Here is a 12,984-nt window from a genome sequence, read left to right as displayed (position 1 = left end):
GGCCCCTTAAAACAATTATCTTTATTTAAAATGTTTCAAGTCTTAATATTTTTCCTTTTGTTATACTGGGATAAATCATACTGGAATGTTTTACATTTTTCACCAGCCGCCACTGCTTCAGACACTGTTTAAAAAGCATGTGTGCTGTGATAAATAAGTGACTGAACGATTTACAGCTTTCTGAGAAGCTCAAATCAAGTAGAGAAAAAATGAATGACAGAAGTGAGTACTTACAGTGCTTCATATAGGCACAGATGATCTACAAATGATCAGTACATTACATATCAATTTATCATATATATTGCTTTCTCCGTAGTTCCTCTGTTATCAAATGAAGGTGGCATTGATTCATTTGGTAAGATTTTCTGTCTGGTTCATTGCTATGTTTTTAATAGTCTTTAGATTAAAAGTATTAATTTGATTTTATTCTGTCACCCAAATGAAGATTGTCAATGCCAGAAAATCAACATCTGGCTTCATAGTAAATTAATTTAAAAATAATTAATTTTATTTTAAAAACATGTCATGCCCTAAGTTGATGTAATGTAGTGAGCTACTTTGTGTAACTTTGTAGTGTTGTTAACTACAGTTTTTCAAGGTTAGCTTAGCTGAAGTTTAACTGTATCCGTCTGTCACACCTGAAAAGTAGTTTTAGAAAGAAACTCGTCTGCTTTGAGACGACGGACACTAAATCAGCCACAGCGACAACACAACTCAGAGGTTCATGGGAGGACACGGCAATCCACAGAAGACAGAACTACAAGTATTTATTTCACATTTACATTCATTGATCTAGCAGACATATGTCATCAGAGACAATAAAAGTAGCAAAATGCAATGTCATGTTTAAAGTATATAAAACTCAATGAAATCATGATTAGAAGTGAAATGCGGAAAATAAGAGAAAGGTGTTTTTTTACTTAAATTTACAATAAGTGCCTCTGTTTGTTATTATTAGATACTTATAAAGTGATAGTTCACCCAAAAATGAAAATTATGTCTTCATTTACTCACCTTCCACTTGTGCCAAACCTCGATGAGTTTATTTATTCTGTTCAACACAAAATAATAATAATATTTCGAAGAATGTTGGAAACCAAAAAGTTGACAGTGCATTGACTTCCATTGTATTTCTGTCCATATATGGGAGTCAATGGCTGCCGTCAAATGTTTGGTTTCCAACATTCTTCAAAATCTCTTATTTTTTATTTTCTTATTTTCTTATATTTTAGTTTGGAAAAAGTGGAAAAATTCTGTAAAGGATGACAGAATTTTCATCTTTGGATGAACTATGGCTTTAAGTGTGTGCTAGAGAGTTTTTGTCTAAAATATTACAACTTTATTTAAAATGTATTATTGTAATTATTTTGAACACTGTTAAAATGCTTTGTCTAATGCCTGGCATTATCATGTGATTGACAGGATCGGTTTCATCTGAACTCAGGATTGTGCTGGTGGGTAAAACTGGATCAGGAAAGAGTTCAGCGGGAAACACCATCCTGGGCAGGGAGTGTTTTATCAAGGCTGTTTCACCAGAATCAGTTACTAAGACCTGTGAGAGAGGAGAAGCACAGATTGGTGAGCGGATCATCTCAGTCATCGACACTCCAGGCCTGTTTGATACACGGATGTCAGAAGGGAAAATTAAGTGTGAAATAGAGAGGTCTGTCTACATGTCTGCTCCTGGTCCTCATGCGTTTCTGCTGGTCATCAGACTGGGTGTGAGATTCACAGACGAGGAGAAAAACACAGTGAGATGGATTCAGAAGAACTTTGGAGAAGCAGCTACTCGATACACCATCATTCTGTTCACTCACGCTGATTATCTCAAGGGAAGACCGTTAGATCTGTATATCACTGAAAGTGAAGATCTGCAGGCTCTTGCTAACAAGTGTGGTGGCAGATATCACCCATTTAACAATGAAGACACGAGGAACCGCGATCAAGTCACAGAACTGCTGGAGAATATTGAGATCATGGTGGAGGAGAACGGAGGACAGCACTACACTAATGAGATGTACCAGGACGCTCAGAGAAAGATACTCCATAGAGCAGAGTTCTGTAAGTGTTTTTGAAACATAATGCCACTATGATATAAACAGCTGTTTGTGAATAAAATCTGTTTACTATGCCTGTTTCACTTCATATCGAATTGATAGTGTTGAACCTGATCGCTCAGTTAATTCACATTCTGCTTGGCAGGGTCTGAAAGTCCTCGTATTGTGCTGCTGGGTAAAGCTGGATCAGGAAAGACCAGCGTGGCAGAAACCATCCTGGGACAAAGGAGATCTGAGAGATCTGAAAGCAGCGAGCTAAAACAAGTATTTCGGCGAGAGAAACTTTCTTCAGTCACTGGTTCACAGCTGCGGTGGCAGATTTCACTCAATCGACAGTCAGAATAGAGATGATCACAATCAGGTCTCAGGGCTGCTGGAGAAGATCGAAAACTTTGCGGAGAGAAACCAATGGGAGTACTACACAAATGAGAAGTTTAAAAATATTATTCAAAAAAAGACCTTTAAAAAAAATTAGAAAAAGCCCTAAATACAGTCGCAGCCGTAGCTGTACCAGTAAGTGTTGGATCCATAGCAGCAGGTGTTGTGCTGGTAGCAGAGGTGGTCATAGCACCAGTGCTAATAACCACAGGAGTTGTTTTGCGGCTGGAGCAGCTGGAGTCTTTGTCTGGAAAAACATTTACAAAAAAACGTGTTTTGACATTGTAGATAGCAGGGATTAAAGTTCTCCAAAATCCACTGAAAAAAACACTCACTGACTGAATTCTGCTCTCTCACTAATTCTCTCCTAATAAACAACAAAGTGCAGATCTGATATAAGCATCAGTACTGGATCCGAGCATTAGGTCTTAAAGTGACAGCAGCCTAATATACCTGCTGCTGTCTGTGTCATTAATTTTAATCAAACAAGAAAAGAAAAAGAGAAAAGCACGTACTGCTCTTGACTGAATCACTTTTAACTAAAGATTCATCTATATTTATCTATATAATGCAGTGTCCATTTACATTTGATTATTCAATATCTGTGCCTGAGTATCTGATAAACTTAAAACACTGCTTATTTCATTTGTATATTTGTTGTGTTTCATTTATTAGGGCTATTGTTTGTAATTTGTTTATTTGATCTTACTTCGTTACTGACTGTTTGCTTGTCTTTAATAATGCTTGAGCTTTATTTTAGTTAGAGTATTTGAGAAATTTCACTGGTATCTAAAATGTTGGTGTTGTATTTATTGCAATACAAGGTTACATGGGTTAACAAAAACAACAGAAACAATAACTTTGTTTGCTTTTTCATTTCATATCTGTTAGTCTCGAGTATTTAAATGAAGTGACAGTTAAAGTAATATGAAGTAGCCTGAAAAGAGAAAGAATAAACAAACACACACACAGAGCGTTAGATGACACGTGAATTTTAATAATCGGCCAAATACCCAGGCCTAATGTTTAAAATGTCTAAAGTTTTTCAGTGTGGTTTTTATTTAGATAATTCAAATCTGATCTTTTATTATTTTATATTTTTTCTTCACTGTGCTATTGTCACGATCACCAGCTGGAGTGCCCTTGATTGCCACCAGAGGGCACTCCATCCCAAACCATTGCCACCCTGTCATGGACTTCATTCCCCACAATCCTATGCACAGACTCATCAGCACTCATTGTTTTCACCTGTGTCTCATTAACCCTGATTGTTCACCCTACATAAGCCTGGCTCATTCAGTCGTTCATTACTGAGTCTTGCATGTCTCATTATGGTGTTTTTATGCTTTGTATCCTGTTTTTTTGTGTCTTGAGCTGTATTCACAATTACTGTGATTTCGCGATGACAAGATGTGACGCTCTACTTGGAGTTGTTCACATCCTTGGCCTCTGAACTTTCGCAGTATCAGTGCCTAAACATAGCACCTAATGAATCTGAGGTGGTCCGGTGGTAGTAGTACAAGTTGTAGCTCTAAGAAAACTCCCAGTTCACAAGTTGTAATTACAAGTTCTACGAGGACGTGAATGCTTTTTACAAGTTGGAATCTCGTAACCATGGTAATTACGACATGGCGTGAACGCACCTTTGGTTCCTGGTTTTGATTATCAGCCTGTTAGGCTCAGCCCTGAACTCAGTCTTGGCTTGGATTGTCTGTTTGTGTATGACCTTTGCCTGTTTTTTGGACTACGTCTGTGGATTAACTCTTCAATAAATACTGTGTTTGGATCCTCAAGCTTTGGGTCTCTGTGCAGTCTGTGCAGAACACAGAAGTTCAGAAAAGAAAAAAAAGTACATTTTTGTAAAAATTTTTATAAAAATATTAAGTTGTTACAGTTTTATAAATTAAACAGTCCATGACAGCTATCATCAGTTATGTGCTTTTTCAGTTGAGTACTTGGAGTTAAATGTTGCTGAATATTTTGTAAAGTTGTTCTTTGTACTCAAATGTGAACAATAAACTGCAAAAGACTGCTTTTTAAATATGAATCCTGCATGTCTCTGTGGTTTTATCTACGACACAAGCTCACTGTTTTCAGCATCTGTCATCTCAACTTTATGACGACATGAACACATGAACTTCATCTCCAGAGCTACTCTGATAATAATAATTTTTATATAGGCTAATAATTGAAATAATAAATTTTTAAAGCAATAACACTATCTTATTCTTGTTTTAACAGTTAACCTCTGCTGTACAGCACTCTGTTAGCCAAAAACTAAAAGGAATTGTTACATTTTCATTTGATCCGATTTTTGTTAATGTTTTATGCCTTAATTTGATTACCACTTTTTTAATACATTTGTCTTAAAATATAAATCCAGAGAAATTAAAACAGACAGAACACAGAATTTCAGAAACATTTTCATATTTTTGTAAAAAAGTTTATAAAAAGATTGTTGTTACAGTTTTATAAATTCAATTGACTAAAAATGCTTTTAGATTATTACAATTTAATTATACTCTTTAAATGTGATTAAAACAGAAAACACTTAATTTGAGAAAAAATAAAACAGATTTCATATGGCTCTAAAATATACTGTTAAATTGTATACGTTTTATGATTTCAAATAATTAGACATGCTTTTTGGTTATAATTTAACCATTAAACAGAATCCAGAAAAAAATATAATAAAAATAAAACGCACAAAAGAATGTAATCCAGAAATATGAAACATAATCCAGTTCTAATGTCATCTCAGAGTACAAACTGTAGTAAGCATATGCTTGATCACTGTTATAATTATGTGGGGCTCCTTGGACAGTTTTCTCGCCTATAAAGGGCCCCTGGCTCCAAAACTTTGATAACCTGGAAGTCTCTGCTGTACAGCAGCGAGAATCACGTGATACATTAATCAAAGATGTCCAGCAGGGGCGACAGACAAGAGAGCAAAAACATCATATTAATAAATGTGAAATATCCAGCAGAAAGTGTGGATACACAATCCTGTTCTCTAAACATCTTCAGTAAATGTATTTAAATTAACTTAAAGAAATAGATCACTATGTTTATGTAGTTTTAGTCCAGTAATGTTGTTCTCTTGTTGAGGGAGGGACACTGATATTTCTGTAACTGTGTTAAAAAAAACAGTGTTAACCACACAAAGCCAGTGAAGCTAAAGTGCATGTGTTAAAAGAGTCAGTCATTTAGCTGCTGCTGATCTGATGAGCTTCAACACGGTAAGACAAACACACTCGTACTTCAATGAAAACTGATGATTATTGCTCATATAACATACGTGTCACGGCGCGGTCAGGAATCACACCGTGTGAGCAAGGGTTTTGGGTCCAAATGCAGGTTTATTTCACTGCCAGGGAAAACAAAGGTAAAAACAGAAACATAAACAGAGCTAAGACTCTGAGACACAGGCAAGGAAACAGACTCTGACACCATACGGCCACGTAGGGCTGGCATCAGTCCCGTACAAACAATTAATCACACTCGTAACACAACTCAACCAAACCTTAAGCATCCGCCCCGAGTGGCGTGGGGAAGGCGCCTAAATAGTCCTCATGACGGGCCACAGCTGTGTGAGAGTGAGTGTGTGCACAGGTGTGTGGAGTGCAGGTGATGGAGTCCCGGATGGGCGACAGCTGTGTGTGTGTGTGAGTGGGTGCCCAGGTGTGTGGTGTCAAGGTGACGGAGAAAGAGTCCGGGAGGAATGGGAGATGGCGACCTCTGGTGGTGAGAGGGAGAACACCAGACGCCAGCCCCTGACAATACGTGTCTTAATGTCAGAATGTTAAGAATAGGGTGATGTACTTACAGCACAAGTTATGATTATAAGTGCTGATTAATGCTGTATTATATATATATATTTGATGCTGATGTGGGTCAGAATGGCTCCTCGTCTTCCTCTGATCTTTCTGCTCATGATTCACGGTGAGTCTCTGTTACATTCACATCACAAACACTCTGATGATTTTATTTAAGGCCTCACAATGAGCGGCTGATGAGCACTTTCTTCTGTCCTGTTCTCACATATTTCCTTTTAAACAGGAAGTTTAGGTGAGAAACGTCAAAGTGCTTGTGCCTTTTATAAATATCCAGTAGTCTTCTGTTATTGGCTAGTCAGTGTCATGTGGTTTAGGAGGGACGTGCTCATTGTTCAGAGCATCTGATTGGACCAAACATCTGTCTAACACTAGATTGTGAATATTTTTGGCTCATGTTCTCGGAAGTGAGTGAGCATATGTTAATATTGTCAAAGGAGTTCACTAGCATATAGATGAGGTTCGAGATGAGAAAGTAAAAGCCACAAAACTCACATTGGGTACTTAATAAATGAACTTTGATTATTTTCTTATTGTTGTTTTTCATTATTTGATAGTGCAGCATGTTGTTCACGGCTGATTTCCTGGTTATTTTTCAGTCCTTGATCTCTGTGCTTTTATTTCTGCTTTTCTGCGACTGATGATGAACTTCACATAATTTATCACTCAATAGATTCTGAGAAAATTAGCTTTTTTCTGTAAAGAGTTGCTGTTTTCAAGAAGTAAAAGAGTTATCATGTTTTTATGGCCCAGTGTAACTGATAAAACAACATTTTCATCCTGATGAATTCTGTGTTTCAGGGGTTTCTGGTGCTGGTTGGGGTGTGAGTTACAGTCCTTCAGACATCTGTGCACTAAAGAACTCATCAGTGATAATGAGCTGCACTTATACATACCCTACTGGATATAAGATCATGAAAGTGTTCTGGACCAAAAACCCTGAAAAGGGTGAAGAGTATCCAGATCTGTCTGAGGATCCTGAATACAGTCAGAGGCTTCAGTATCTGGGAGACACACAGCAGAACTGCAGCATCAGACTGAGTCATGTGACACAGAAAGATGAACACATGTACTATTTCAGATTCCTCACTGATAAACCTGATGGAAAATGGATTGGTTATCCAGGAGTGAATCTTACTGTCACAGGTGACTTTCATGAGGCTGAGCTCTTCTTCTGTGCATTATGTTGAATAATAATCAGTGTATGACAGCAGCACTAGATATAATGTGTGTGTTGTGTTCAGATCTTCAGGTGGAGGCTCCTGAGAGAGTGACAGAGGGTCATAATGTCAGTCTGACATGTAACAGCAGCTGCACTCTGACTGACAGAGCAACATTCATCTGGTACAGAAACTCACAGCCATTAACTGAGAGAAGAGACGGAAACAATCAACTCCTGCTGCAGTCAGTCAGAAGAGAGGATGCAGGCAGATACAGCTGTGCTCTACATGGACACAGTTACATCTCTCCTGCTGCTCAGCTCAGTGTCACGTGTGAGTACTGAATGACTTTTCGTCTTTAAAGTTGCCTTTGAAAAGCTAGCAGAGTTTAGGGCTACATATCTCTGATAAATGGTTAGTAGTTTTTTTGGAAGCTCTTGTCCTTTTACTAAAACCATTATTCTGACACACAAAACCAGATGTAAATGTTGTGTCTCTAAAACACAAGATAAACTTTCTGAGGCTGAGAAGATAACAGGAAAGGTCACTTTTACAAATCCAGTGCTTTGTCAATGAATAAAAAATGCATATAAATTATCTATATATGTAAATAATGAATAAACCATAAATACCAGTGGCAGCTGGCCAAAAGAGGGTCTAGAGCAACGTCCGCCCTGAATCAAATCAAAAAAATTAAAGTCAGAACTAGGACTGGATAAAGCAAACGTGTCTCGCAAGTAAAGTTTTGATGTATGATGAAAAAGGCTTAATGAAGCCTATTATACTAAAACAGTGATATTGGAGGGCCACATTCTGTCCACATCTTATTATCAAAGCATACTTTTCCAGACAAGCAGAAGAGCCCAGAATATGAACGCAACAAGCTAAATTGCACGTTAAGCATTGTAGCCCCTTTAAACAAGTGTAACATTTATTTTCCCTCATAGTTTTTGCTGTTGCAGTGTATACTGTACATACAATGCAATTTAAGAAAAGTAAAAATTATTTGTAATTTACCTTGAAAAAAGCTTGCGCCACATCTCTTGCTTTGCCTCTTAGATGGACCAAGATCTCCTCCGCTTGCTGCTCTTTCCTCAGATTATTCCGTTTAATGTAGTCTCTCATGATATCTATCCACTCATTTAAGTCAACGGTGTCAGAAACTTCACCTCTGAAGCTAGGAGGTTCTTTAACATTTCTGGAAAACGACAACTCGCTTTGTATTAAGTCCAGCATTTGTGAAGATGTACTGTCTGTCGTCACATTTTTTGAGGAATCACTCACTGAATGCGTGTCTACTGAATGAGTTTGGTTCAGTCTAGTGACTATGCTATCAGCAATTTGCTGACCGACTTGACTGATTATGTCAGACATTGCTGTGACTACATCTGGGGTCTGTGTGTTAGGAATTGGGGTAGACGAAAACACACCCTGTTGCTCTACTGAAGCATCTGATTCATGACTAGTAGGTGGGCCCTCACAAACTAATGGATCTGAATAGGGAGCTTCACTCTCTGTGATTTCATGTGTCTCATTCTGTACATTGGGCTCACTGAACTGTAAAAACTTTGGTACTTTCAATAGACCCCATCCTCTACCTTTACTTCCACAGACAGGAGTGCGATAGTCGTCAAAACCACTCATTGTGAATGTCAGTACACAAACAATGAATAAAAAAAGATGAAAATCTAGAATGCGCTGCTGACTGAACAGAAAACTGTCCTTTGTAAATGTCTCAATCTCAAATTTCTCAAATGCGGTCACTGAGCGAATAAAGTCTCTCGTATTCTTTTTGGAAAGAAAAAAAATTACCACAGTTTCTGTACAAGACTGTGTCCACCTGACTGCAGCGAAACTTTAAGATGAACCCTCGGCCGCTTCAGGAACCATCTTGATTGAAGAAACAACAGGTCAACGTTAATGTTACCAGTGTGTCAAAGTACAACCAATAAGCCTAAGCTACGGCGTGCCTAGCAAACCAACATGTTACTGAACAACTAGCCTTAAACAACGAGCAATATTTGACAATAGCATATTTGCCAACATAGCGTTAAGCAATGAGAATGAAATAAGAAACTTGGCAAGAAATGTTGCTTAATAATATATTTATGGGGGAAGCATCACCCCAAGCGCAGCAAGTGAGGAATCAGAGGAAAACGACTGTAGTTACCTGTATGTATATGTGACTGTGTGTGTTGGAGTAATTCACACTGAGATCAGGTGGATGGTCACTCAAGGATGCTTTACTGGGCCTGACAGACAAAACTGGGACAAACACGTCCAAAAGGCTGGTTAGAATACATTGCATCGATGTTGCATTTCAAGTCTTAGCAGCAGGGAGATTATAGAGACTCTGCTGTTGACATTTTCTCTAAAGTGCACGTGATATAGTGGGCAAAAACCTCAAAATAAAACATTAAATAAAATAAAACACTAATACAGTCCATTTACATTAATACAGAGAAACTGTAAACTTAAGTGACCGATATTTAACGGAAATAATGCAGCCCTAAAATGGCGCCGCTACACACTTCAGCATGTGCGAGTGCATACATGTGTGCTAATAGCTAACATTCAACTATAGCTGATATTATTTTCACACAGATCATGACAAAACCGAACAAAACACATACCTGGGACAAACACGTCCAAAAGGCTGGTTAGAATACATTGCATCGATGTTGCATTTCAAGTCTTAGCTAAATGAAATAAACAGAGGTTCGGAGTTCACAAATAGGGCAATAAACACTTCATTTGATCATGACCAGGTAATATACACAGCGATATGGATTAAAACAGCATTCACTTATCTTAGATGTGGATTTCAGATGTTCTGAAACACGCTGCAACAGTTTGATTTGCGAGCAGCGATGCTTAATTTGCTCCGAAGCAAGCTGAAAAGCTGCTGAATAATACTGAATACAGCTTATATAGGAATGCCGCGATAGGTGTCGTATTCCTATAGGTAGATGTGATCAGCTGAGAATCAGCTGATGCAAGCTTGACTCACGTGACCTGCCAGAACTAACGCTAAAGCTTAATTTTTGCGAGAATCCTCCTCAAACTTAATCCAGAATTGGATAAAACATTTATCTGCATTTCAACCATTTAAAACCTGAACAAATGTAGTCTTAATATTTTTTTTCCCGTACCGAATAAGGACCAAAGCTTTACTGATGATTTTTATGAAGTTTTATTAGTGTCCGTTTACTCCAAGAAAATCAACGTAAGAGTTTAATAAAACAAAGTACAACAAATGTGCAGTAAAGCCTTGTTCATAGGCTCTCTCTACTGCATTATTATAACATACTCAGCAAATTTCATAAAATACTTAACTGACAGTAATCAGATATATACAGACCGTATGCCTGTTTTGGGGGGTGCTGAACAAACGTCTCAGGTTACTTATGTAACCATGGTTCCCTGAGTAGGGAACGAGACACTATGTCCTCTAGGGGTCGCTATGGAGAATGCGTCGTCGTGACCAGTGTCTGAAGCATACATTGAAAAAACACCAACTCGTTGGCCGGCGACAGCCATGACGTCACTACCGGTGCGACTATAGTATAAATAGGCGCCGGGAGCTACACATCATTCACTTCTTCGTCTGATGGTTGCGTCCGCAGCATGGCAAGAAACCTAGAGGACGCAGTGTCTCGTTCCCTACTCAGGGAACCATGGTTACATAAATAACCTGAGGTGTGCGATTTTTGAATACCAGCCATCTCAAGCAAGTTTCTAATGATTTTGCTTTCAAAATTCGCACCCTGGTCCGAATGTATTCTCTTTGGAAATCCATAAATACAAAAGAAGTCATTCCAAAGGCGACGGGCAACTTGTTTTGCAGACTGGTTGTGACAGGGGAAGGCGTGTGCCATTTTAGAGAAATGATAAGTCACTACGAAGACATCGACGACCTTCCCTGAAGTTTGTTCTGCACTCCAAAAGTCAATACAGACGAGCTCCATAGGCTCAGAGGTCCGAATGCGCTCAAGAGGCGCACGAGCATCTGGCTCCGGAGTTTTCCCAACCACACATCTCTGGCAGTTCTTCACATACAGCTTAATGTCTTTACTCATCCCCGGCCAAAAGAATCTTTCAGCTGCAAGGGAGAGAGTTCTCGCACTCCCCTGGTGTCCGGCGGCATCATGAACACCACGGAGAACATCATGCTTTAGGGAATCAGGTACAACGTATTGAAGAAGCTTCCTGTTCATCAGCCGATCCCTCTTTACTCTGTACAGCACATGATTACGGATCTTAAGCTTTTTCCAGTGCTTCAAAAGGTATGTCACAGGTCTAGGTTCCTTTGCTCTCTCACTCTTCGAAGGACGTTTACGTCTCAGAACATAGTTGATGACTCTTCCGAGTACATTGTCCTGCTCTTGGAGACTGGAGAGTCTGGAAAACGGGATTGCTACAGACGGGTCTTCATAAGGAAGCTGGAGTGATGTTGGACTGGCTACGGGCAAAAGACTAACCTCATCACCAGAGTGAACACTCAATGCAGCAGAAACTTCAGCAGCGTCAAAAGATCCAGGACATGAGTCATTCGCATCATCCTGTGGCTCCTTCTCCGTTTCACCATCGCTGGTAGCCTGCACATTCTGACACTGGTTAGAGACACGAAAGGCATCTTGAACGGTACCAGTAACAACACCATTGACCTCATCCAGAAGAGAAACATATGGTTCTTTCAACAGACGATGGCTGACACAAGACTTAACAAAGGGCTCTCTGCTTAAGGCATCTGCAACAACGTTTTTCGTACCTGGCACGTACTTCAGGTCAAAATCGTATGCAGCGAGCTTCGCCACCCATCGCTGTTCGCACGCATCTAATCTGGGTTTGGTTAGAATATAGGTCAAGGGATTATTATCAGACCATGCTGTGAAATGTCTCCCTTTTAGCCAATGGCTAAACTTGTCACAAATGGCCCACTTTAAAGCCAGAAATTCGAGTCTGTGTGCTGGGTAGTTCATCTGGGACTTAGAGAGTGTTTTGCTTGCAAAAGCAACTGGACGTGCAATTTTCTCACCAGAAGGTACTTGAGATAACACCGCTCCTATGCAGTAGGTCTTGCTTTAAAGTTTCAAAAGTGGTTTGGCATTCACTAGTCCAATCCTCAGGTGAAAGTTTGACGACACTGAATGGTTTTTTTCATACGACCACACTTCCTGTGAGCTTTATTCTGTGACTGATCTGACAGGAGACTGAACAGAGGTTTTGCCTTAGCAGAACAGTCCTGAATGAAATGCTGATAATATAAAATCATACCCAGGAAAGATCTGATCTTCTTTTGAGAAGGGGTTATACCATCATCTTCCATGAGATCAACAGTCTGGATATCACTGATCACTTTAACTTTTTCTGGGTCAGTCTGAACACCATTCTCAGTGACAACATGTCCCAAGAACTTAACAGATCTTCTAAGGAACTTGCACTTTTTGGGTGCTAGCTTTAAGTTGTGCTTAGACAGGCGTGAGAAAACCAGTTCTAGTTGTTTAAGAGCTCCCTGCTCACTTGAAGCAAAAACCATCAGATCGTCCAAGTAGC

The 12,984-nt window shown here is 39.1% G+C and overlaps 2 protein-coding genes across 2 annotated transcripts in view; both read left to right on the top strand.

Moving 5' to 3' along the window:
* The first annotated feature begins 209 nt into the window (after positions 1-209).
* Positions 210-2,402, top strand: LOC107575354 (GTPase IMAP family member 8-like). The gene is made up of 4 exons (XM_016261747.1): positions 210-222; positions 647-763; positions 1,423-2,061; positions 2,203-2,402. Exons 1-4 carry the CDS (start codon positions 210-212, stop codon positions 2,400-2,402), a joined length of 969 nt encoding a protein of 322 aa, XP_016117233.1.
* Positions 2,403-6,316: 3,914 nt separating this feature from the next.
* LOC107575353 (B-cell receptor CD22-like) overlaps positions 6,317-12,984 on the top strand; it is a 33,085-nt gene continuing 26,417 nt past the window's right edge. Inside the window, exons 1-3 of the mRNA XM_016261746.1 lie at positions 6,317-6,377; positions 7,070-7,414; positions 7,513-7,761. Of these exons, the coding sequence (XP_016117232.1) occupies positions 6,317-6,377; positions 7,070-7,414; positions 7,513-7,761 (655 nt within the window). The remainder of the gene's footprint in view (positions 6,378-7,069; positions 7,415-7,512; positions 7,762-12,984) is intronic.

Source organism: Sinocyclocheilus grahami, unplaced genomic scaffold, assembly GCF_001515645.1.
Source record: "Sinocyclocheilus grahami isolate Dianchi unplaced genomic scaffold, SAMN03320097.WGS_v1.1 scaffold2589.1, whole genome shotgun sequence".
In the NCBI taxonomy this organism is placed as follows: domain Eukaryota; kingdom Metazoa; phylum Chordata; class Actinopteri; order Cypriniformes; family Cyprinidae; genus Sinocyclocheilus; species Sinocyclocheilus grahami.
This window is presented reverse-complemented; position numbering and strand designations above follow the sequence as displayed.